The sequence below is a fragment of the Aptenodytes forsteri genome, unplaced genomic scaffold (assembly GCF_000699145.1).
Source record: "Aptenodytes forsteri isolate BGI_AS27 unplaced genomic scaffold, ASM69914v1 Scaffold229, whole genome shotgun sequence".
In the NCBI taxonomy this organism is placed as follows: Eukaryota; Metazoa; Chordata; class Aves; order Sphenisciformes; family Spheniscidae; genus Aptenodytes; species Aptenodytes forsteri.
The window spans coordinates 6,676,428-6,703,180 of record NW_008795863.1 but is presented as its reverse complement, the minus strand read 5'-3'; the positions used below and the strand labels follow the sequence as shown (position 1 = coordinate 6,703,180).

Below are 26,753 nucleotides of genomic sequence, written 5' to 3'. Positions count from 1 at the left end.
GTTGAAGATGTCCCTGCCCACAGCAGGGGGGTTGGACTAGATGACCTTTAGAGGTCCCTTCCAACCCAAACTATTCTATGATTCTATGTGACATTCCTGTTCTATGGTGAGCATCATGTTGTTTTTCATTAGAAAGGTTTAGATTTGCATCTCTTCAGAATAACAATTTCTTTGAGATGATGACATTTTAATAAGTTTTTGGGTAGAATGCTCCATCTCTGCCTTCTAACCGATATCAGTGTTGCAACAAAAGCATGCCGTGTCACGTCTTTGGGAGTAACAACTTCTGCTGCTGGAAATAACCACTTGGGGAATTTTCCCTTGGTGTTAACAAATTTCTCTAAACAGCAAAGAGAGGTGAGAACTGAGCACAAGGGTATGCTAGGGCCATAGATGAAGGAGATAGGATGAATCTGGGCTACCACAGTGACTCCTTGAAGACCACAGTAGCTGCTTACCTGGGACTACCTTATTGCAGGAACTCCTATGGTCCCCACTAGTTAACAGAACACGTGGTACTCACAAAGGTGGCAGGAAGTCATTTAACTCCACTTTATAAACTGCATCCAGTAGAGTTCAGCTGGAGCTCGGAACTACAGACAAAATCTTTCTAGTGATGTTTTCAATGACATGTTATTACTCATGAAAATGCATTAGTGTGGAACACTAGTTGGAAGTATATTGGAGACAGAGACATTAATACTCATTGATACTCATAAAAATGCAAACACCTGTAAGCAATGAAAAGGCTTACCTCTCCATTGAAAATCTCTTTATCATTAAATACAAAGTTGGCCTTTGCATTGCCAGACAGTTTTTCAGCTTGCAACCAGAATCTTACTTGTCCTTTTTCCAAAATTTCCACTGCCAACTCAGAGGCAAGTGGGACAGCTACAAAGAAGAAAGAAAAGAATGAAGCATATACTTTGCCTGTGCCCCAACAACTATTTTCTTCTGTAACCAGAAAGCCACTTCTTCCTTTCATACTCGGATACTGTATGCAAGGTAACTAGCTTATGATTGCTCTTCATATAGACAGAATGCCTCTCCACCCACATATACGTAGGATGACAGAGAAGATTTAATCTTTTGCTCCTTCAATCACTAGGTGTGTACAGACTGGAAGCATTCAGGATTTGAGTTATGCCGGTGCCCCTCCATTCTAATACAAGGCTAAATCTATTTCAAAGGTAAACTGCAAGTATCTCTGCAGCATGATGTGAGTCTGTAAGGCGCAGACCCATGTTTAATGAGTCGCTTAACCATGTTACTGTAAGACAGTGAACTGACTCAGCGGAAAAAAACACCAAAAAGCCCCAAGCACGAAGCCAGATCAGAAAGTCAGCTGCTGAGCTGCAGGTTGGGAGATTTTTGTAAGCACTCTGATCCTTCGCTGGGTGGAACTTCCATCTCCTAGAATTCATTAAGTATCACAACACACCCTCAATCTCTCCAGTACATTTTGTTTACCTATGAATAATGGAAATCCCTCGCATATAGACCAATTCCTTGTGTTAGCAGGAAAAAAAATAATGTAAAGAGTACTGCAAGTCATTTTAGTCTTTTTTTTTTCATTTTTCCTTGTTCTTTTTAGTAAAAGTCCTCAGCTTGCTTTCACTTTAACTTTTTATTAAGATATCTTAATCAGCAACATTAAACATGAGCATTTAGACTCTGATATTGGGGCATATTGCTCATTCTGTTGGCTTCCATCATTTTTAGCTGTGTTAGTGTCAAATTTTCAACAAAATCATACTCTAGGGAGTACGTATGCTGTATGTGAACTCTGCCCTAATCTCCACTTTCACAGCAGTGTAAAGTCTGCATTGCAGGGGTGTAACATGGAACAGCTGAGGACAGCATACAAACATTGCAAAATGCTTGATGATGCAGTTTGGTGATAGTGTAAAGATACACCTCCTCCCAGACAAATCCCACGACAGGGTTGTTTTTCCCTTCCAACTAAAAATATTCATTCTATTCTATTCTATTCTATTCTATTCTATTCTATTCTATTCTATTCTATTCTATTCTATTCTATTCTATTCTATTCTATTCTATTCTATTCTATTCTATTCTATTCTATTCTATTCTATTCTATTCTATTCTATTCAACTTTGTGTATGCAAAGGCCCAGCTACAGCAGGAGTGGACTGGGATTGAGGTACTGTCTAATGTGTCTCATCTTTCTATTTGCACCGTCCTAAATGACTGGGGTGCCTTCTGGAGCAGAGCAGCCATCCCACCCCACTGCCAAACAAAGTTAGGGGGGTGAGGACCCCCCTTGCCTTCCTTTCCTTTCCTTTCCCACGCTTACCCCTTCCCTGCACCTACACCCTCCCACACCCGCATGTATGCTTTTGGTGCCTGAGTGGCACAGGATCACTGTCTCTGGTGAAAATAAGGCTTCTGGGAGGTGAGGCAATATTCACAGGAAAAAAAGAGAATTATGAAAAAAGCACAGGCTTAACAAGAGAGAGGAAAATAGTTAAAAAGGAGTGTGGAGGGACAGCATTACCACGAGGGAGCAGGGCAAAGAACAACCCCATAGGAGTGTGCCCCAGCAGTGCAAATGGTCCACGTGAAGCTTCCTCACCCAGTGCATCACTTTGCTCATAAGAAACAAAAGGAATCTCATGTCTTGCATAATTTCTCAAAACAAAGCAACTGAAGTGCTACAGGAGCCAGCAGAAGCGAGAGGGAGAGGGCGTGAATAGACATCAGGCTGCACTGCTTTTGTCTCACTGTCAGCTCTATGGCAATTTTAAACCCCCACTTGATTTGCATGCAATTAACTATGAATATCTTAGTCTAACATGGAAGAGAGGAAAGTATCTCAGAAGCTGTTAAATAAAGGGCTGAAAGGATGCAAAAGGATTCTTTTTTGGGAAAAGGCCATTCACTCCCCAGCCCAAAGGAACTGGACAAATCTGCATTACAGTCCTCCACGAGGAAAAGTCTTATTTTAAAATATTTCCATAAGCACCAAGTGACAGCTACTTTAGGCATTTTTCAGCCATCGTGCTTACAAGGTTTTACATCCTATTTGTATAGCATCACAAATTACCACAAGCACTTGACAGGGAGTCCTCGGGCAGTTGCTAAATTGAAGAGTTGGAACAATTTATTTTTACCTAGCACCAATACATTATCATGCCCAAACGAAGTTGCTTTCTGCAAGGCTGCATTATTCAAGCAACCCGTTTTCCCATGGAGTTACTGGCTGCAGATGTTTCTAAGCAGAAGTTACAATTAAATGCAGTTCAGAAGTACAAACAAAGCACAATGCAAGAGCTCATGTTGAATCAGAAATGCCTAGCAACTAATTTTTTTTTAGAGAAATTGGGTAATCCTCAAACAGATTATCCAGAGATATGACTAAAGTTTCATGTTGATCCGTAGGAGCTCATTATTATTTTTCTAGCCTCATAGCCATAGCCAGATGTATCTCAATCCCTGTTTGTAATTTTTTTTTTTAGTGCCCACGGGGCCCAGAGTAGCCAAAGCAAATAAGACAGTTTCCTCCTTGAAACATTAGGATATGTTCTGCAGTGATCTCCCTTTTTCCCTGTGCCTCCTGGAACCTCACACACAGCCAGAAGTGTACTGTTACCTAAGACGATGCAAAAAAGAAGACACTGTCTGTGTCCTGAGGAGCTTATTTTGTGACATTAGTTATGAACACAGAGCGTGGAAGAGCACCCGGAAGAGAAGAGTCAGGGCAAGTAAGGACGTGTGACATCACTAAGGTTTTGTGATGACTAACTTTCAGCAAGAAGATGTAATTAGGAGGAAACAACTGGGAGGAGCGGGAGTAAACAAGGGGATGCTTGGGCTGCCATTAAGCTGTCAAAAGGTGATACAATATGTTGAGAAGGGTAGAGCTGATATGGAAAAGACACAGAAAGAAATGAGAAAGAGAGATGATGTGGGCAAAAAGACAGGCCATTTCTGCAGCCAAACTTTGACTGGGCTGAGAGGCACGATGTGGGCTGAGTTGGCAGAGGTGCCAGCAGTGCATGCTGGAGATGCTGGAGATGTTAAAACAGGCAAGAGTTTTAGTGCCTGGAACGAAGAAGAAGAGAATGTAGTGGGAGAAGATGAGACAAGGTTTAGGTCTCATCTTGTTGTGTGTAATAGGATTCATTATAACATCCAATTTATTATTGTTTTCAATTACTGAAGTTACATTCCAATGAAAATAACCAAGTTGTGCTACTACCAGAATATCATAAAGGTATGGGAGGTCTGTGGAGTTGACAAAAATATCATCCCAAGCAGAAGGAAGGACGTTCATACTGTCAAGTGTTACAGGAAAGAGGGAGGGAATTAATTTCAGCAGGAAAATTCTGTATATATAGATCATTACAGCTGAATTTACTACAGTTGCCTGTAGTTAACCTTAAATTTAACTTATGCTAACTTCAGTTGGAGTAAAGTTAGAAAATTTTTAAAATTGAGGTTTTCCAATCAGGTTAGGTATGCTGAGTAAGTATAAAAGGCTGTTCTGCAGAAGAAACAAAGCCAATGGGATACGTATTTTCCAACTGTTAAATAGACTTATTATATGCCTAGACCAGTACCCTGCAACAGAGCAGGAAGAACATCAGTAATAAACAAATGTACTGAAAGAAAGAGGAAGAAAAAGGAATCTTAGATTTTCAATTCAAAACCACTTTCACTTGAAATTACTGTAGCGACTTCCCTACCTGATGGTGGCAGGAGCTTTGTGATACCCCACTGCATGCAAAACTCTCCCCTAGAGACATGTTTGATTCACTTACTTGGGAATTTGCGTTCGTGGCTCAAGGCAAGTAGGCGTTTCATTTCTGCAAAAGACGTAAAAGAAATAATATAAGGTGTGCATGCCTTATGGATCTGAGAGACACAGCAGCAGGGAAAAACAGATGTGAAAGCTAAACAGGCATGTTTAATAGACATTGTGTCTACCTTCCTCATCAATTGTGTGGCTTGCTGAAACTCCATCAGTGTCTGTAACAACACAAGAGTAAATTCCCAAATCATCTTCTCCAAGATCCTTAAAGGTAGCTTTTGACCTTTAGGAGAAAAGAAAAACATTTTAAGAAAAAGATGAGATCAGTCTGAACCAAACCCCTCCTTTATATTTATAACACCAGATAAAAATAGTCTTGTATTAGCTTTTGCTCTGACTGAACAGGCAAAGGCGGGGCTCTGGCCAGTACAAACCAGGTTAGGTCCTACCATCTGTGGTACAAACGGAGATGGCACAACTCTCAGATAGTGCCAAAATCACTGGATATAGCTAGTTTAACCTAGCTCACGCATGCTTAAAAACATGCTGTCAAGTCTTTGATGAGCATGAAAGGGTACTGTAAGTACAGGGTGAGTCAATTTTCACATGCAATACCAAGAGTGTGGTGAGCCACCGTTTCTTTCTGCATGGTTTCTATAACTAGAAGAGCACATAGGTACTTCATAGGCTGAACCTGTGCATTTGCCATTTCTTCCTCTCTGTTAAAAGCCTGAAGAAACAGAGCAGGCTTGTAGAGCATTATAGAAGTTACCAAATCAGGCCGTGGTGACGCTATCAAAAGAGAGTCCTGCTTACTCCAGCATCTCCGAAGATTGCAACAGTGTTACATGGTAAAAGCATTTTGCAAGCAGCCAGATAATTTTATCCTTTGGAGATTTAAAATAATAACAATAGGAATAATAATAATTTGCCTTGATTGACAGGCTACAAGATGACAGAGCACAGATTTTCTCTCTCTATGCCCAAACATAACTCAATTGCCTAAACAGGAGGCCTGACTCATTCTGTGCAAGCTACAATTTCCAAATGGTCTGCATATGGACTTGCTGGAGAACAGCATACTCATAAAGTAGCCTTCCAGTAACAGAGGCAGATATAACTCTTACAATGAGGTCATACATTGAAGAGGATGGATTTCTGTGACCTGCCTAGATCTCTAAAACACGAGAGTATTGCTACCCCCAAGGGTTCTTACTTTCCGCCTTTGGTATCGATGTTCAGTCGAGAGTCATCCTCAATTGGTTCATAATTCTTAGACCAAACAAACTTAGAGTTTGGAGACATCTGATCACATTCAAAGTTCAAGGAAATTACTCCATTGTCATCTACATCAACCACCACTTCCTTGGTTCCTGAAAGACCAGAACAAGGCAATTCCACTTTCTCAGAAAAGCCAGCAAACAAATTTATATAGATACCATTCATAGGGTAGATTAAGCAGATCCTTGCCATTTTCTCAGTCGGCACATAAATTGCTGCAAACATTGGCATCCTCAGGCTTTAATTCACAAGAACAGTTCTTATTCTAATCCATAAAAAAAGGAACAGATTAAAGAGCATCACAAATCAACTGATTTATTTGAGCAAGTCTAAGCACACACGAGAGTTATGATATTTGCTCTGGAAAAACCTGGAGGGGGAAAAAAAAAGCAAGCCTCTACATCCACTAAATGTTTGAAATACTAAATAGCAATATTTTCCATGGCAAGGGGTAGTCAGAGCTTTCATTATGCAGCATGAATTTCTTATTGCCTATAAGAGCTCTAAAGGGAATACCGTGTGCAAATGCGGGTGTTTGAAGAGGTGCAGGAGGCAGAAGAGGAAACAATCGAGTTGCCCCATCAGGACTCACTTGTGCAACTGAGGCACATTTTCAGTGACTCTGGCTTCACTCGGGGAGGTTGGTTTAATTGCTGTGCCTGGCATCCGGCCCTGCCGCCATATGCAGCATTAATCCCGGGCCCACAAAGGGAGTGAATATTTGCAATTAGCTGCTTAAGTCGCCCACCCTGTTTTGCCGGTACCTACAGTCCTTGAGCTGGATAAGGTGACCCAGTTTGTCCTTTAAAAGGCCCTGGGGGTGAATCCCAGATCAGAAACCTGAAGGCACCTCCATCCTGCCCCCTCGCACCCCAGTGAAGCTGAGGGAATTTCGTCTGGGATTCGGGCGGCTTGGCGAGCTTGTCATCTGTGGCGTTAACTTTCATTTCAACAACTTGTCTGAGAATGTCAGGGAGAGCGTATGCACTGAGAGGTGCTGGAGAACATCCAGCCTCCTTTTCCAAACAGCTCTGAGCTGGATCTCGCATCTGAATAGGGCACTTGTGTTATATTACTTAGCTTAAGACAATTCTGGGCTGCCCAGAATGCTGATGACATGCTTTCTCCACAAAGTATTGTACCTTAAAGACAAAAGCCTTATTCCTGACATTGAGATTGAATGCTTTCTTTTCAGCATAATTCTTAATGAGCATCAAGCATACAAGGAGGTTTCTGTGTTTCATCATCCTAATACTATACATGTCCTCTCCAACACTGTGAGTAGCTCCTGTAATGACAATTTGTGTACACGCAGCTTGCTTAGTCTTTATAATTTGCCATAGCCATTTAATGAAAGAGGAGATTAATATTCCCATTTTGGTGCTGTTATTTACCAGCCCTTGCAGTAATGAAGCATGGTAAGTACCAATATATGATAAATGAAGTCTAAGGTCTACAAATATTTTATTAGGCAGCAGCACATTTGCAAATTTTTTATAATTTAATTTATTACATGCAAATACATCACTTAACATTTCATTAATGTTTAGTTTCCTGTGGACATTAGCACATGAATCTTTTGGTGGCGGCTTATGTGCAAAGAATTACAGCCGGAAGGTCCATCTGAAGGACAGAATCTTTTATATTTGTTTTAAAGTATTCTCATTATGATAACAATGCATAGCATTTATTTCCAGAAGTGATGATGGCGTTTACCTCTAATATTTATATGAGTAAAAAAAACGAAAAAGAAATCTTTTTAAACTACTGACCAGAGGTCTCCCCTTGTCCTACAAAGTGGAACCAAAGGTGCTGCCATAGTAGTAGCAGTCTTAATTTCCCTCCTCTAGATAGCTTGGTGGTTTCAACATATCATCTGGAGCTTCTCTTAAAATGATCATAAGAAATAAAATACTTAGATGTCATATCAAATCTCCATTTATCTGAGCATTTTATTGCATTGAAAGGAAAGCAGTAACATGAAGATAAAGCAGACAGCTTCAAAACACTAGAGTTAATGGCAACATCTTGAATACAGCTAGTCAGAAAAGTTGAATGGGATAGGGTTTCATTCATTTCTGAGGTTCAAGCCCTTCTCAAGTGACTGATGCAGGATCAGAATCTAATTTTGCTTTGCACCAAGATGTACAAGGACTAAGGGGAGCAATGGGGAAGAGTTGCTGTCTGCTCTTGGATTTCCCCTGCTTCCTGTGAGATCCCCACGCACCGAAGTGCTTTTGCCTAAAGACAAAGTTACAGCTCAAAAGTAGCCTGGTTTGGTATTTGTTTATGTGGGTGGGTTTTTCATTTAATTTTAAAAGATAACTGTAAAAATTAAATATGGTTTTCAAATAAGAGAAGGTGGATGGAAAGTATCGCATCATTATATTTACACGTCACCCGATAAAGAAAATTGGTGCCTCTCATATTAAAGCAAATATTTTCATTCAGGATATTATTTACAGAAAGCTCAGTCATCTGGCAATTTTACACATTTGCCAGAAGCAACATTCCAGCAGAAATTGTTTAGAGAGACTTGACAATATTTTGTCTCCATCCAAGATGTTAATAAAGGCAGCATTCATTGTTCAAGACCAAAAGATTTGTGGCAATCTTAAAAAATGGTATGATTGTTCTTGAGATTTGTGTGGTTTCAGTGAGAAAGGTGGAAGCCTGCCCAAGAGACTGCTTTCTGAAATAATTTTTTTAATAAGCCTTTTGTCCTTGATACTTTTAAGAACCTTAGTTTGGTGGATGCCATATCTGCAGATCTCGGCTCAAAATATGGGTCAACCGGATTTGTACAAGTAAATAACTTTCAGCTTCCCTGAGATTTCACTGGGCCAAACCCTGACTTTCCTGTGATGCCTCAGACATTACACCTCTGAACCTGAGCATTGCTTGCAAAAGGGCCATGATCCTGAGATGTACCTCCTTCTCTAACGGTGAGGTCTGTAAATCAAATGTTCTGCTCAAGTTCATATTGCCAGGTAGGGCATGCACCTCATTTGAGTGAACATTGAAAACGCTGTATGAATTTTTTTTGTCATGATGATCATCTTCACAAGAGTTTACATTCGTATTTTTTTGGAATTGTAATGGCATGACCAATCCTTTGTTTAGTACACTTGAAGATTGTTATAATAAAAAGTTTTTGTCAAAAGTCTGACAGATAGATATTGACCCTCAAAGAAAATGGATTAGTAAAGCCAAAAGTTTAGTACTAATACTGGTTTGATTCTCCTTTTAGAAGTGATTGCTCTATATAAGCTGTTTTCAAGAATAAGTTTCTAAGTTTTGCCTTGCTGCACTTGCAGGTGATGGAAATAGCCCCAGTTCTTCAGCGGCTTGTAGATCTGAAATTATGGCTACTGTATTTTTGAAAGATCCTGTCCCAAGCCCTTCTTACTCACACACTTATCCTTTTTTTGTCCTTGTATCCCAATCTTACACCTTCCAACTAACCATCTACTCCTTCCAGGCCCTTCTTCCCATCCCAGCCTCACTAGCAGTCGCCCCAGTCTCCCCACTCCGAGTTTTCCAGTTCTTTTACACCCCCAGCTTCAGACCTCCTTTTTCAGAGTTTCTTGACTTACAGCCTCACTAAGAGCTAACTCAAGGCTTCTTAGGATTCTTACTGTCCTGGGCATAAGGACCAGGCATTTATGGGAGCTGGGCCAGTGCTGCCACAGGAATGGGAGAAGTAAAAATGGACCTGGGAGTCAGAAACAGGGAAAGGATCCTGGGGTAATGCTCCTGAGGCAGATGGGGTGGGAATGGGAACTGATTCTCACCGGTGGCATCTGCTCAACACCTCACAGTCGATACCATCCCAAATAAACCCTGACTATCTCTCCAGGCAGGAGCAGATATCAACCTGACTGCCTGGGCTCAGGCAGGGTAGGCAGCTGCCTGCCCAGGTAATCGCTGCCTTTGCCTGTGCCCCTGCACTCCTACTTGTGCTCCCTGTGCCCAGCTGCCCCAGGGCCCCACGTTGCCCTGCCTGCCCGCCGCCTGCCTTCGTTCCTGCTCTTTTAGGGCTCTTAGAAACCTCCCCCCGTGGGATCAGATATGAGAGTCTGCAGGCAGAGGAAGGGACCTCGTCAGAGGAAAAGAGGGTGTATGGTTGATCCAGGCTGGGTTGTACCCCTGTACCTTGTTACATCATACTAACTTTATATTAGATTTGGTCAAAATATCTGGGAGTTTGTTTTTCCACTTTGTAGGACCCTCTGCTTCTAAAACAGTCTGTAGATGAGTAAGCCACAAGCCCATGCTTGTGTTTTCTGTTAGGGACTTAGTGACAAAAAGGTGTTGACTCCGATCAAAGTTGCCTGTGTTACCTGTATAACTAAATAAAACTCAGGGGTTTTCTGAAGTTCCAGGTATGGAGATTCTGCCTCCGCACTGGTTCCCGTGTTTCTTGCTGGCATTATAGACACGCTGGAGCCAGCCTTCAAGGATGACCCCAGCAAACAGTTGCACTTGAATTCCTACTGAAGGTGGTCTCCAAAATGACTTCATTACGTTTTTAAAGCCAAGAGAAAAGAGTAATTTCTTTTACGGTTTCCTCAGGCACATTACATAAGTTAAAGAAAGAAGAGAGATAAAACATAAACAACTGGTTTACTATAAGAAGGGCAAAATCTACATCTGTAGAATGTTTTGGTTGAGCTGATCTTAGTGGGTCCTCTGCTTATGCATTTATCTATAGATATATGCAATTCTTACAACTTTCTTGTATTTTTATATTCCTGAACCCATAGTTATAGTAAGAAAATCTGTTCTGACCTTAAAATATACCAGACAAGAAAGTAAGATATGACCCTCAACTCATTTCCTGCTTAGTAAAAAGTTTGACTTGAGAGGGGTCAGACTGTTCACATGCAGCCTGTATGTAAACACATTGCACGAACAGGAACCTGTTTAAATATGACAAAAAAGAGGAAGTATTTCTAACAAACCTGGTCGTGTTTCAGCTATGACAGGATCTGTGACATCTGATGGTTTCCCAACACCAGCCTGGTTTGTCGCCCGCACACGAAACACATAGCTCACACCTTCTTTTAGGCCACCTATCTGGAGGAAGCAAATATACATACATGCATGATGTGTTACAGAACACTGATTTTAATTTCACACTTCTTACAATTCCAGTCTGGAATGCTTGACAACTATATTTCCTTTCTTTTTGTTTTGCTCCTTTTCCAGTTGACAAATATATCTTCCTCGTGTTTGTTTTTTTTTTTCAATTCCAGAGTGACATGACTGATCTGTTTGGCTTGCTCCTTCCTTGTATGCATAGCTAACATTTAGGCAACGTCATTACTGTCATTGGTTTCTTTGCAAAAGCAGCATTGTTATTGGAACAGCATGTTTTTAACTCATGTACATTGACCTCTGAAACAGCATAGTCTTTTACTGCACTAAAGTCTTTCTGGCTTTTAAAAATGAAATTATCAGGGTAATAAGTGCCAGCCACACCTATTTAGAAACAGGAGGGCATTTAATTGTACAGATTTAATTGTAGGGACTTGAGGAATCATAGTGACATTATAACACCTGCAAATACTCCTTTAAAACATGTATGAAAGGATCACACTTAAAAGTGAGTTGTCTTTCAAATATTCTGAAAAGCATACAAATAGCAACCCTACTTAAGACGTATCTCTAGAACAGAGACACAGCTGATCCCTTATTTAGAAGTCATTCCACAAAATGATGTAGCACAATAGTGCAAAAAGCTTGGGTTTAACTTGCTGTGAAATGTGAGGAGAGGGTACTTTTTATTAGAAAGAATCACCTGCCACATTATCACAACACCTATTTTTGTGCCATCTGTTTTTGTGTAGTGATACCTATCTTGCCCTTTGAGCTAGAAAATGCTAGGGTTGCCTCCTGCGTTATAAGAATGGTATTTGGTTCTAGCAGTGCTTTCTTTTATTTTTAGGCTTGTCATACCGGATTGTCTTCTGAGTTACTATCTTGTCTGACTACACAGGCATTACACGCCTGTATCCTCAGCACAACATAAACTACTATGTATTTCATTAAATGGAACCATGATCAGCACAGAATGATGCTATTGAAGGCTAACTTCCTCAAGATTATACTGTTATACCAGTATTTGAATCTTAAGCTATTTACCTTCAAGAATTTCTTTTGAAGTGGCTTCTCATTGACACTTCTCCAATGTTCCTCCTTTGCTTTGGTTTCCTTCATATCAACATAATAACCAGCTATGGGACTACGACCAGTATAAACTGGTTCCTTCCACAGTAAAACCAAAGAGTCCTTCCTAACTTCTGTGCATGCGACATCATGGGGTGGCCCTGAAAGGTAAGAGTAAAAGTTGGAGTTGTGGTATCAAAATAAATCCCCAAAGGGCTAATGCATAAGAGATTTCAAAAAACAAAACCAGACACCATGTTGTACACCCACACCTGACATAACACGTGCAGCTCTTCTGTATCATATCTAGACCAGACATAAATACAACCCATGCCTATTAAAAAGACTAGCCCAAAAAACAATCCAATTTGTTGAGATTTGGTATCTTGATCAAATATTCATGAACAAACAAAAACGACAAGTAATCTCCAAACTCAGGGAAATAAGTTAATTATTAAGCTAATGTGCTGCTTCAAGGACTGCTCTAAAGTCCACTGAAGTCAATGGAGGTTGTTTTCATTCATTTCAACAAGTGTTAAAAGGCCAGCGATCTGGCCTTGAAGTGATACATTTAGACAAGGGTTACAGGACCTCATTCTTCTTTGCCTTGTACCTTAGGCAGGTATTTATGTCTACCATTTAAACTAGGAAGCAAAGTGGCAGACAAAGTACAGAAACCAAGCAGGAAAGATAAAGAAAATACAAGCTGCTTGTAAAATGCTACTGATTAAATGGGGGTCGTTTAATGCATCAGTGTAAATGTACTAAATCAAAGTGATGGAGATTCAAGCCTGGGGATGAACTTCAGTGCCCGTTGACTCCCCTGGAAACTGAAGTCACTGAGAACTTAGATAATCAGTCACAGAGCACCCTTGGGCTGTGAGTAACCTCCACCTCCCACTCAGGATCCTACCAGGTACAGCAATGGTCCATTCTTCACATTTGAAGGGCTGGCTGGGTAGGGAGGGTGTCCCAACCCCAGCCAGGTTAGCAGCAGCCACCTGGAACTGGTACACCATGTTTTCCTTCAGGTTTTGAATCTGCAGAATCAATAAGATGGTGCTTATTAACTTTGGATTAAAGCTTTAGGAGAAAGTCACAATGGCAATTATTTGACACATGAGCATGCTTTTAAGTGCCTGAAGAGATGAAAGCATTATTGACATCATACATAAGGCAATAACTATCTTGGCTTTTCCTCTAATCAGTGGTAGAGCATACATGAACGGTCTTAACACGCTCAAATTGTAAACCCCTTTTCCTATTGATAGACACTTTGGTAGACAGGGAGAGAGCGAGGTATTGCTCAACAATTACATTAATCTGTCTCATGATACAGAGCAAGTTCACTTAAGGCAAGAGTTGTCCTCACAGTGGGGTGAAACTCAGTCCTGGCATTGCTTTTCATTTGTAAAGCAGCTCAACGAGGTTGTAGCTCGCACTATCTCTAAATTGGGTCAAGAACTGATCACAAAACACAGCTGGCACAGAGCTGGTTCCAGCACCAGCAAGCACTGGGGTAGGTCTGCCAAGTCCAGTAGGAATGCCATATGTTGTGAGGGCCTGACTTACAAAAACTCAGGCTATGTCTAAAATAGTGCATTCACAGATGACAGTTGGTGCCAGACTAACAGATAAGCATACAGATAATTTTGCAGAGAAGTTCAACAGAGCTAAATAAATTTATCATCATGGATATAAAACCATCTGAACAGCAACCTGTACACTGAATCATAATTCATTCCAATTTGTCTTTAGGTCTGTTTTGGAAATATTGTCTGCACTCACAGCAATAACAGAAGGTAACCTCTTACCCTGTATGCCCTCTCAGTAATGGCCTTAATGTTGGCCTCCATCCATTTCCCAGGAACTCCATTAACCACTTCACGATAGTTCACGTAGTAGCCAGTAATTTCAGTTCCACCAGTGACTTTAGGTTGTTTCCATCCTAATACCATCGAGTCACGAACACTCTCAAGTACCATGATGTCATAAGGTGGAGATGGAGCAGCTGTTTCAATGTGAATAATATATAAGTAAGGAGTAACATTTCAATAGTCAGACTGGCATTCAGTTACCGTATTCACGTGGCTCCCATCCTGCATTTCCTAATTAGGACGATATTTATGTCATCAAGAGAAGTTTCTGGAGTTGGAATAAGAAATGCAGGATAAAAGCTTCCGTAAACCAAATGAAAAAGTCCAAACTGCACAGGAATTAGTTTTCAGGATCATTTGTTTTTTGAGAAGCAAGCTGATACATAGTGAAAGAATGTGTTGCAATTGCAGCTCTGATGTAAGTGATCAGGACTCGCTTTAAAACGGTGAAAAATGAGGAACTAAAAATAACATTACAGGAAAAGTAAAAAAATTGGAGATGCAATGATTTGTTTTCTTTTGCTGAAAGCTTACCCTTTTTCACACATGCAATATTTTTAAATAGGCCCACATTCTTCCCTTCCGAGAATGGAGTTTATCTGTTCATTCTTTTTTTTTTCCTTTTAAATTTATCACTGTGCAAATTTTATCATTGCACCCATCACATGATCTTACCTTAGTGGAAGGAAGCATGATCATAGGCACTGTAGACTGACCAGAAATGGAACATGTCTGTTACTGGAACTTACATTAAAAAATTTGCTGCATAATCCTCTTTTTAATTTTTTTTTTTAACAATACAGAAATCATTAACTTCATCCCAACCCATTTTCTTATAAAGCCTTTTCTGTATCTAGTGGGGAAATGCTTGCCCACACCCAATATGTCATGCACCGGTGAAGAGCTCTACTTGTTACCCTGAAGACCTACTTTTGATGGAAATCGTACATCATATATGTTTCCTTATATCTTTAATGTTTTATATCAGTGTCGGAACTTACATTAAAAAATTTGCTCCATAATCCTCTTTTTAATTTTTTTTTTTAACAATACAGAAATCATTAACTTCATCCCAACCCATTTTCTTATAAAGCCTTTTCTGTATCTAGTGGGGAAATGCTTGCCCACACCCAATATGTCATGCACCGGTGAAGAGCTCTACTTGTTACCCTGAAGACCTACTTTTGATGGAAATCGTACATCATATATGTTTCCTTATATCTTTAATGTTTTATATCAGTGTCAGCTAGCCCCAGGTGCCTCTACTTTGTTTTCTGTTCAACACTTTGCACAAGCCTTTTGAGTCTCACTTCAGAGGCCTGGGGAGGAATTCAGTTCACTGGCCAGGTACCAGGACTTAAATGAAATTCAAGCCCCACATTTCTCAGGCACAATGGGTGTTTAGGTGTTGACAACATAAAATGTGATTTTGTGCATGTGCCTTCAACTTGATAGGTTTTCCTCATTACATATTACTGTCAGTCAGAGGTACAACACAACATTCATTAGCACTGTGTCTCAGAGGATAAGCTGTAGCTTAGGCATAAATCCACAAAGGATCTTCATATAGTCTAACACAACACAGATTTTCATGCTTACCATCACAATCAGATTTTGTTTCCTTCACACGTACATAACCCAGAGACGAGGTAAGAAGACTCCTAACAAATTACTGAAGTGATTTAGAAATAATACAGTGTCTTGGATACATTAATATGTAGTCGAACAAGCTATTAAATTAGTAAATGGATTTATATGTTTCACTTTCAGTAGCCACTAAGTTTGTAAAGTGGTCTTCGATTACATGCATAATGATCTTAACAGAGAGTTGAGCACATAATTAATGCGTCTGATGGAAGATGCATCACTGGAGAGCACGTTCATTTGTGGTGTGGACGAGCAGAGGTTACAACCATCTGAAGAGGGTGTACTAAAGCAGTGAAATCTATTTATTTTATTAACTCTCACCTGTATCTTTCTTCTTTGTCACTTTTTCCAGTGTCAAAAGATCCCCGGGTCGAGACTTACTTGCCTGCTTAGCAGCAAATTTTTGTGGTGCAGATGTGACAGCGTCCTTAACCATTTCTCTCATGTTATTGTCTCCTGTAGTCCCCAGTTTGCCAGAGCTACTGGGTAATGTGTCTCTATTAAATTTAGCATTGCATTTTAGCAAAGCATCTGTGTCAAAAATAGGCTGGGAGGACTCATGCATGCCTTCCCAGCTGGTAGTGCGGTCTGTTAGTCCACCAGCTTTACCACTCAGTTCAGGACACACACCATGAAGCAATCCTCCCCCTATAATTGCCAGAAAACAGCGAAGACATTTTGAATTAGAATACATTCTGTTTTCTTCATTTAGTCAACAGAATGAAGAAATGCGTACAGTGAACAATACAGCCAAAGTATGACAAATCACAGGTTTTACACACAAAATGTTAAGCCTGAATTCACAAAAATTTGAAATGCATAGAATACCTCTCAGCCTGCTCACAAGTAATGCTCTTTTAATAATGTCTACTTTTCAGAGCAGAAGAAATATGGAAAGTTAATAGTAATCTTCATTTGCTACAATTATTTTAGTATTAGATCTTTTAGTATTAGACTTCTAAATTAGTCTATTTAGAAATACATTTCCAAGTCATATTTCTGATCCTTTCAAGATGATCTCACAAAATTGCCCTAGGCCACATCTCTCTGCTCTAAGGTTGTGAGGTATGCAGTTTTGATACAAATGAGAGTGAGGATATTGCAGACATACAATTTATTCTAGCCCAATGATCTCATTAATCTTTATGGATTAGTTCAGGCAGTGGCAAACAGAAATAATTCATCAACAAAGGGAGAACACACAGGGTTATAGAAGTTTTACAAAAGACGCATTGCACTGATTGTTAGGTTTAGGTATGGAAACAAATTTCTTAGGAACTGACTGTATATAGGATGCTGTGCATTAGAGCTGATAAATACCACATTAGGGAATCAGAATGACATTCCATTTTCCAGGATACCTATGAAGTGAACTTGGCAGTGCTTTCTTACAGTGGTTCACAAGAAACACCTGAAGAAGACTGGATGGTGAAGGTGAACAGTCTACAAGAGTGCAGTTACTGTGAAACTATGGCTGTGAGACCATAGGATCTATGGATAAATTATTATTTGTGGACAGCATTGTAAAACAAAACAATTAGTTACAAATAGTTGCTGAAAACATCTTTACTTAATTAAAAAAACCCGTGTTTACCATTGAAAAGAGCAATGGAAAATAGCTTACCAATGGCTGCTTGCACTTCTATAGGTTCCGAATCCTGTGAAAATTCACTGAGTCCCGCTGCATTAACAGCTCTGACTCTGAAAATGTACTTCTCACCGTTGATGAGCCCATGGCATATGAATCTAAAACAAACCAGTGAAGGAATACTTAGAAAGTATTATGAAGAAAATAAAAATGTTAAGGGGGAAAACAAAGCATTTCTTCTATAAAATTTATTCTGCTTTCTGAAAACTGAGGATAAACCATGACCCCAGTCACTTAAATGAAGGTCAGAGAATGCAGAATGTATCTAAGCACCTCATTCACGCAACAAAGATCACGCCTAAAACCAACCAGTGAAGGAATACTTAGAAAGTATTATGAAGAAAATAAAAATGTTAAGGGGGAAAACAAAGCATTTCTTCTATAAAATTTATTCTGCTTTCTGAAAACTGAGGATAAACCATGACCCCAGTCACTTAAATGAAGGTCAGAGAATGCAGAATGTATCTAAGCACCTCATTCACGCAACAAAGATCACGCCTAAAACCATGTCTCTTTAGACATACCGTTTACGACATACCATTTACCAACACTCTTTCCTTCTTAAGACTACACAAGTTTTTGTGTTACCAGAGTGTCTACCTTACTTCTGCTAGTATATAAAATCCATACTTCCTAATGGAAACAATGCGAAAATCTGCAGAGATAAGGTCTATATTTGCTTGTGGAATATCTTCATGACATAAGTAAAAGACACCTGTAGCACAAGTTCCCATAATTCACTTCCAATCAAAAATGAAAAATTGCAGTGTTCAAAAAAATTACAGGGCATTGTACAAGAGCTAAAAAAAAAAAGTGTCCAATTTTTTATTTAATTTTCTTGCTTCTATATATGACACAATAATCTAAGTCAGACAAACTCTTTTATTAGAATAGTTTTTCTACTTCATTACCTAATGATCACATAAAAAACCTCATAAATTTTCTCTGGTGTCCACCTTGAAAACACAAAATTTCCCAAGACAGGAATAATTTATTTTGGAAAAATTGTGTTTTGGAAATTTAAACATTTTATTTAAAACAACATTTATTTTTCAATAGGTATTTTAAGCATATTTTATTTCATGTTACTTTTATTTTGTTCTACTTCATAATGTCATGTCTTGCACTACCAATGCTGACATCATGCGATGATGTATGAAGCAAATATAATGTGGAAACCAAAATGTATTTCAAAATAAAAATTTTATTTTGGGGAAAAAAATAAAACCTGAATCAAAATTTTCAGAGCAGAATTTCCCCTACCCATTCCACCAGACTTTTCCAAATCATTTGCTTTCACCAGGATGTGTGCAGAAAACAAATTTCAAAAGATCAAAATATACTGCATAATGCAAACTATGAGCTACAGCTAATGCTTTGAGACTGACTCAACCAGAAAAGCCAAGAGTTAACAGACAGCCTGTGCCTGACTGCATCATACTTTATATCGCATTGACTAAAAATGCAGTGACAGGAACCTAAGCAGTGTCGTTACATCACAATATATAGTAACTCAGAACAATATTTTTATTTCTACGGTGAATATAGATCACATTTCATATTTTAAAATAAGCAAACAGCACGAAACTTCACCAACTCTTGATGTAACCACAATATAAATCATAAAACTGTGTATGAAAGTATATAATATTGGCACAAACAGCTGTTGCAATATAAATGCACAAAAGAATACTTAAAGGAAATTGTTGTGCTTGTGTTCAAGCAAGTGGGATTTTAGGTACTTTTGATATACTAAGCATTTACAATGCCCTTCCAAACAACAAATTTGGTCCAAGAGTATTTAGCAGAGCCTTACTTATTGGAATAAGGGTTGTCATGGATAGCAATTACAAGCAAGCATAATCAGTCGTAACAAGCAGGGACTGCTTCTGGATTGACATCAATCCACTTGAGATCAAGTTCTGCAATTACTCCTTTAGACTCTGACGATTACATCCTTACTCAAACAAAACCAAATCTGATTTAGCTTGCAAAGATTTAAATCTTGATTATTTTTTCTGACTAGATACTGACCTTCATGTAGGTAACAAATGTGAGTTTATACCCAATATTTAAGTGTTCATTAATATCTTGATAATTGCAAGTGAAAGAGCATTTAGAAAGTAATATTGTTAGCGTGATACAGTCCACATGTCCTCCTGACATTCTAGATATACAGTCCAGAAATGTTTACAGCAGTCTTCCAAAACAAAGGACTTTGCTTCCAAACATTATGCAGTTTAGTTTTCCACATTTGTAACTTCAGTCATTCCTCGCTGTACTGTTTTCATCAAACTGATAGGCTGTACAATAGCTAGAACTAGCGAGCTGCTTCTCTTTTCTTCACTGGCAATGTCCACGTTTCCTCCCCCTTGACTAATTATTTCTAATATAAGGTTGATTATAAATTCCTTTTGGACAACACTCACCATTTGAAATATGTTTTTGTAACTTCTTATGAACTTCAGCTGCAAGAGTGATTCCAGCCTGCTGGCTACCACAGAGCAATTAACTCTACTACTACTAATGGCTGGAAAGCACATATATCCAGTAAATCAAAAACTGGTGACCATAATTTCCATGCTTTAAAATCCATTACCTTGTGCCTTTCACTGGATTGTTGTTGCATGGTTCCCAACGACCAGATCCAACTACACTTGACTCAATGTAGTATCCAACCAGCTCCTTGGCATCTGGGGGCTCTGTCCAAGTGACAACAACTGAGGTATCTGTATTCCTAGTTGGCATAATACGCCCAGGAGCTTTGGGAATATCTGTGGGAGAGAAACAGAAATAAATTAGTGACCAGTCAGTCAAAATTTACAAATAAAATGAGTGACATTCTATTCTTGATTATATTAGCACAACTAATACAGATTTAACCTCCCAGAACTCCTCTGATTTCAATCAAGTAACCTGGCACAGCAGGATAGGATCAGTAGGTTCAAGCCTTTGATGGTGAGGTTCCTCACGTCTCCATTGCCTATGGTTATGGGCATTTCCTTCAGATTAGATTTAGTTTATTCCCTTGTGCTGAACATCTGCACCAGAGATGTGATTCTGAGCTTTCTAAAAGGGAAAATATGTTAGGTGCACACTGAAGGATTTTGTGCAGCCCACAGAATAAGTCAGAAACAAATGCCCCTGTTAAGTAGCAAAATGCATCCAAAGTGTTTTTCAAGAAGAGCTGTTTTACTCTTCTTCTTAAAGAATGTAGTTCATGTGCATCAAACTGCTCTGAGAATTCAACAAATATGAAGCAAACAGAAACAATCTGGGAATTGGATTCAAATCTGCATTGCCATTTGGAAACAAATTGCTAATGTAGGCATAGCTACTGATGCTTTACTGTGGTGAACATCTTGGCTTTTCTTCCAGTGGAAATAGTCTCTGCATTCATGTAAGTATTAAATTCTTCACTTTTGTTTAAGTTGGCAAAGAAAGAAGGTTAAACTCTGCTGATATCTGGGCTTATTTTCAATAAAGACTCTAAGTAAAACAAAACATTTTTGTACTTCCTTGAGTTTTCATTTTCTTTCACTATTTGCAGCCTTTGCAGTTCTTGGCATCGCTATTTGCAGCTTAATTCCCTTGGTTTGCATCAGTCATTTGACTACACATTAAAGGTTCAACAACCCAAACCAAAATTATTTTAGCTAAAGGGAATAAATCACTGACTGCTCTTCATACTTGAATTAGTTACTGGGCAGCTATCTGTCTTCAGACAAAACAATTACATCATAAACTGAAAAGATACCATGGAGGTAATTTACTACATATGACCACACACTTACCGAGTTTGTCGTCCACCACAGTGGCTTCAGTTGCTTCTGAAGGTTCACCAATTCCAGCTGAATTGCAACAGCGAACTCGGAAGCAGTAGGATTTGCCTTCAGCCAAATCAAAAACTGCAAAGCGAGGAGACTTCACAGGGATCTCGGTGTTCACCCTTTGCCAGTCCTCTGTGCCGGCAACGCACTGCAGTCAAACCCAGAAACCGCATTTGGAACAAAAGTCTGAAAGCTGAGTGTCTAACCTGACAAGACTTTCTACCCGGACTACCAAAGGCATGTCTGCTATGGAGAACGGGGAGTCATGTTCCTTTTTTTGGCCTTTCCACAGAATGAGCGTATTTCAAAGCTTATGAATCCCAGATGTCCACCTACTCCAGAAAATATACATAAAAGCTTAATGGTTTTAATATATCAAAGCTAAACTCCTCTCCACTGCAAGGAAGTGATGTTATTATTAACTGCATCCAGTTCTGGACCACTTTCAAAATAGGTTCTGCATACATTCAACATCATCCAAAGAACAAAACTCTAACATTAACACATTGCTTCTAGATGCTCTTGTGTCATTCTTAATGTTTTTGGGGTGGCTTCCAGAATTAATCAGGATCTGACCTTCATTTTCCAGAAAAAAGTTAACATGTGCAATTAATTTGTGAATTGTTTTTATTTCTGTGGCTAGAAGCTCTACATACCATGGTCACTTGTACCATTAATATTAGTGATTAATTTTTGCCTGTGATTTACTTTAGGGATAATTTCAAGTAATGGTTCTGGTTTCTGAGGGATTTCAAATTCTCAGGAGAGAGTTACCTGACTATGTGACATTAGTGCTTAGTACTCAGCATGCAATAGGTTATTAAAAAGCTTTCTTATATGGAAACTCAAAATTCATATATTCATCCTCTGTAAGTCTGTTGCTAAGTGAAAGTCATTTATTTAGACCAGATTTCCTAAGAGAGATGAAAAACACGTAATGGGAAGATATTTATGTCTCCCTTGATGACACCTCTAGACCTATAGGGAAAAGCATTGATAAAAAATTTGTGAGCCATGATACAAGTAAAAACGGTGATGGCCATGCAAAAAACATCTCAGAAAAGCAGGACACTGAAATTAAAACTGATTCTGTTCTAGAAAAAGAAATTTTGTCATCTTTGTTGAGTTGGTGAAGCAAATGGAAAGTTAATGTAAAGGATAAATATGAAAAGGCAGCTGGAGGAGAAAGTGCTGATGCCAAGAAACTCTTGCAGAATGCCTCCATCCAAAATGTTAACAATCTGTCCCACCAGACAAGCTTCATTTATACAAATTTTATTTTATATCTAGATGTATATATATTAAAATATGTATTTTTTTCTATACATATAATATCATATATGTATATATAAACATGACTTTGCTCTGTGCTTTCTCATTATAGAGGATGTTTGTCAGCCTGTCTACTCCAGGGTAGGTCAATGACACAATCCATAAAAGGATATTAGTGTGTGACACATTCTGCATCTACTTTCCTATTTCCCATCTTTCTTTTCTTCCTAGTTTATATTAATCTACAGTAACAGTTATCTTGATGAAGTTCTAGTCCTGGCCCTAGTCTGAAAGTCTCAGGTGGAAATGAAAGTTAACTAAAAGTCCAGAAGAGATGGCAAAACAAATGTAAGAGATTGCTACAACATGATTCTGATTTTGTCCAATTTTACCTTTTCCACAAAGTACATGATACCCTCGTGGCCCCGCTGTCCAGGAGGTTTCCAGCTAAGCACAACATAGTTCTTGGTGGCTTCAATAACTTGGAGGTCTGTAGGTGGACCAGGAACAACACCCTCTGAAGAACAGGGGAGAAGAATAGGAAAGGGAATAGTGATTTAATTCCTTCATATTTGCATCAGAATTAGTGCCATAATTAAAATATAAAGGAGTATTAATATACCTTGGTACCTGATTTTTTTTAAAACATAGAGTTAAAAGTCTTCTAAATATTGGTTTTAAATGTCCTTCTTTTAACTCTAAGCATGTTTATTTGTTAGGTCCTGAATAATGAAACCTCACCTCGACAACCAAGTTGGGAGTTTTTAAAGGTCAAGTGACTCTCAGAACAACAAACTTTGGGTGCGTGCCCAAGTCCACTGAATTCACTGGGAGTTTTCCTAATTACTCAGCCAGCTTCACATTAGACTTTTGTAGGCAAAAGAGTTGTGTTTACCTGCAGGTTCTTCCTCAGTGACAATAATCTGTCCAGTCCAGGGAGCAGAAGGGTGACCTGAAACAAATGTCAAAGGTATCATGGAAATGGGAGACTTCAGGAACTTTTGAAATAACAAGAAAACTGACTCTTTTGTGGTTCAAAACTAACATTTGCAAGATTCACATGAGCTCCATTTTTGGTTACTGCTGTGACTGTTGCTCACGTAGCAAGCTAGTTGCCCAAGCTAGTTGTAGGCTGACCAGCTTGAATATTGATAGCAGCTCAGCAGTCAATATAGCTAGAAAATTTAATCCACTGAAACATTTATTCCTTCCTGCAATGTCACTGAAGTCACCTAGGTGACAAGCAGAGGTATTTGGCTCACTCAGCTCATTGTTTTCAGAGAATTAACTTCAACTTTATTCTCCATACTCTGTTCATTTGGTTTAACAGCTCACTCATTAAAGGAACAGCCAAATTCCTGCAGGCTGCTTTTTGTCTCTTTTTAACCACTTTCCCTCACATTACCAGCTTTCAAATCATGGGTCACAGTCACAAACAGAAACTGCTCAGCCTGACTCAACATATCCTCTTGATAAGATTTGGGTGGCTCTCTCAGCGCCTCTACGCTATCATATTATTGTAGTTATGCATTCAGCTGTCAACCAGGTCAATGCACTTTCAGAGATAATTTTTGCAAATGCTGTTCTCCACCGCCACATCCTCCACCTTATGTTGGCTGATCTGTTTTGGAGATGAGAGCGGAGAGGGAGCAGGTGGGGAGAAAAGAGGATCATGAGGGACAAGAGGAGGAGATATAACGGGAATAGGCCACCAAGACCAGACTTCACCTCCTGAGACAGCTTCCACACTTCCCAGTGAAAAGAAGAGGCCTCCCCCAGGCTTCAGGTTTCACGTGTCTGTCTGAGCACAGTGTTTCCTGGTGGTGCCAAACCTCCTTTCTCCGGCCTTTTGTTTTTATTTTGAATGGGAACGTTGATCATCTGACTGCAGTCTGTAGATTGCAGCATTATATACAGTAAGATATACAAGCTGGGACCTTGGGAGCCCTGTAGCTTTGCATACAATACCCCTTCACATTGGACCATTTTAAATAGTAACACTTCAGAAACAAGTAGAAATAATTGGATTTTAGGCATATGATTTTGGCATATGGATAGAGAGGTGGATTTGGAAGCAAAATGTCTGGGGCATTGCCAGGCCACAGGAAAAATATCCTTGACTTGTAAAATGTTAACTTTAAAGCAGAGAGCTTGGGATCAATTATATATTGGGCTATCCTGGTATTGTGCTGATGTTACTGCAAGACTTTGATCGTTGCAGGAGCACAGAATCAGCCACCCTTGTCTGTGGCACAGAGAGACTATTCACAAGATCTGTTCAGCTATTTTGTTGGCTGAACAAAAGCAAGTCTCTTCAGGCAATTAGCTCTCCTGTGACTTTTCCCCCCTTCCTGCAAGTTTGGAGCGTAGCACCACAGCCAGCAAAAGCCATTTGAGCAGATAGAGCACTTTGTGCAAAGAGCACTGAGATGATTTCTTCTTGGCAAAGCTGTTGCCAAAGAATATTTTGGTTTTGCATTGCTCCCTCTAGTGGGATGTTGAAGGCTTGTGAGTAGACAGTCATCCTTTTTCTTTTTTTTAAAGAGTTGTGACTCATCGACCACTCAGGCAACCTGCAAAAAGCACATCTTACTTCTAAGCCTGGCTCTGTCAGCGGGATCCAGAGCAGCCACGGGCTCTGACACCCGGGATGGTAGGCTAATGCCAGCTTTGTTCACAGCTCGGACTCGGAAAATGTAGGAACGGCCTTCAATCAGACCAGTGACAGGAAAACGAGCAAACTTCACAGGAGTCTCATTGCACTGGGTCCAGTGGCTGGTGCCAACCTCACACCTGAAAAATACAAACAGCAAGAGCAGTGCTGGGAAGGGAAAAAGGCAAACTCGGCGCACCCACCCCCCCTTTACAGCTTCACCATCTGTTCGTGTTCATTGGCTGGTCCATACCAGTTTCCTTGGCAGTGTCATATACTGGTGACATTAAAGCAGCTGCACCAAGGGGTCAGGGCTGAAGTACCATCTGGGCATGCACTAAATCCCTTGCAGCTGCGCTCCTTCTTTCCCAAACTGAGGAAGGGACACGAGCAGAACTCACTTCACTGTTTAAACCCTCCAAAGTATGCTCCAGGATGCTTAGGAAGTGTCAGCTTTAGCATACTTGAAGGGACAGGAAACACATGTGTCTTTTGCAGTTGCCAGAAGGTGACTAGTTCATCTTTCATGCACAGTGCTCCACTGTACATCCGCAAAATGATGGGCTTCATGGGGTGTGGAGACCTCCGTCATGAGTTCTGTGACCAGCCCAGCACACAGGTGGCTGTGAGTAGGGTTAAAGTCAGGCACTCAGCCGGACCCTGCTTCAAATGCTGCTGGGGCTGCCAAGGGAGCCACTGCAACGACAAGACCCAGTGGGGTGGTGCTGGTCCCACTGCTGCTAATCCTCACACCTGGCAGGAGGCTAGTTTCTGGCAGAAGGAAGAGAGAACCAGCAGCAGGGAGGGACCGCAGTGACTTCAGCTCAGGGAGACAGGAGGAGCCTGTGGGGGTGGCTTCCCAGTATCCAGCAACACAGCCAACAGGAACATGAACTAGCAGCTCAGGAAAGACTTTTTATTGCTGCTGAGGTATCTGCCAAAGCGAATGTTACAGTGCCTACCCGGATTTCTTGGTAGATGTGAGCGTCTCTTTTCTGGGAATAGCTACCGTCTCACTCAGGGCAGTTTTGTGGTTCTGGTTTCTGCTGGGGGCGAAGGATGCCCGAGCTTCGCCTCTAGAGTTAGCACAGACCAGTCCTGCTGCCTTGGGCGACCCACTCACACTGCGAGGCAGTTAGGGGCTACCCTGGCTGAATATTTGGGTGCCTAAATACCTTTGGTGGGATCAAATACTGGAGAGCAGTAACAAAGCTTTGGATTTAAGAGCAAATGTAGAATAAAGGAGGTGAACACAAGAGAAAAAGCAAAATGTCATTTGTCTTGCAGTTACACTCAGTGCTAACATCCCTCAATAGCCTAGTTTTAAAATGAGATATTATTTTTCAGAGTCTAGTCCTGTCTTTTGTTTAGGATTTTTCAATGAATGATAAAGACCTGTAGCTTAGACCTAGGACTACCTAGTTACAGCAGTAACTGACACTGATAAGTTATCAAACCAGTAAAATTGTATTTGAATTGAATGTAGTGATGTTAGATTTGTTTCACAAAGCAAAGCCCTCTTTTTACACATATATAATTTATGTATATACAATGGCATAATATAGTGGCATATTTTATATATATGTATATAAAAATATAT

At 39.8% G+C, this 26,753-nt stretch overlaps 1 protein-coding gene across 2 annotated transcripts in view; it reads right to left on the bottom strand.

Moving 5' to 3' along the window:
• Positions 1-26,753, bottom strand: part of MYOM1 (myomesin 1) — a 75,384-nt gene that overhangs the window by 15,669 nt on the left and 32,962 nt on the right. The window contains exons 12-26 of one of the 2 annotated variants that reach the window (XM_019473347.1): positions 25,094-25,293; positions 23,396-23,452; positions 22,893-23,017; positions 21,193-21,376; positions 19,998-20,172; positions 17,375-17,496; positions 16,072-16,398; positions 14,041-14,237; positions 13,140-13,266; positions 12,203-12,387; positions 11,020-11,134; positions 5,991-6,147; positions 4,951-5,057; positions 4,785-4,829; positions 755-891 (exon numbers count right to left, since the gene is read on the bottom strand). In XM_019473347.1, the coding sequence (XP_019328892.1) occupies positions 755-891; positions 4,785-4,829; positions 4,951-5,057; positions 5,991-6,147; positions 11,020-11,134; positions 12,203-12,387; positions 13,140-13,266; positions 14,041-14,237; positions 16,072-16,398; positions 17,375-17,496; positions 19,998-20,172; positions 21,193-21,376; positions 22,893-23,017; positions 23,396-23,452; positions 25,094-25,293 (2,260 nt within the window). The remainder of the gene's footprint in view (positions 1-754; positions 892-4,784; positions 4,830-4,950; positions 5,058-5,990; positions 6,148-11,019; positions 11,135-12,202; positions 12,388-13,139; positions 13,267-14,040; positions 14,238-16,071; positions 16,399-17,374; positions 17,497-19,997; positions 20,173-21,192; positions 21,377-22,892; positions 23,018-23,395; positions 23,453-25,093; positions 25,294-26,753) is intronic. The other variant, XM_009284120.2, reaches the window with a different exon arrangement.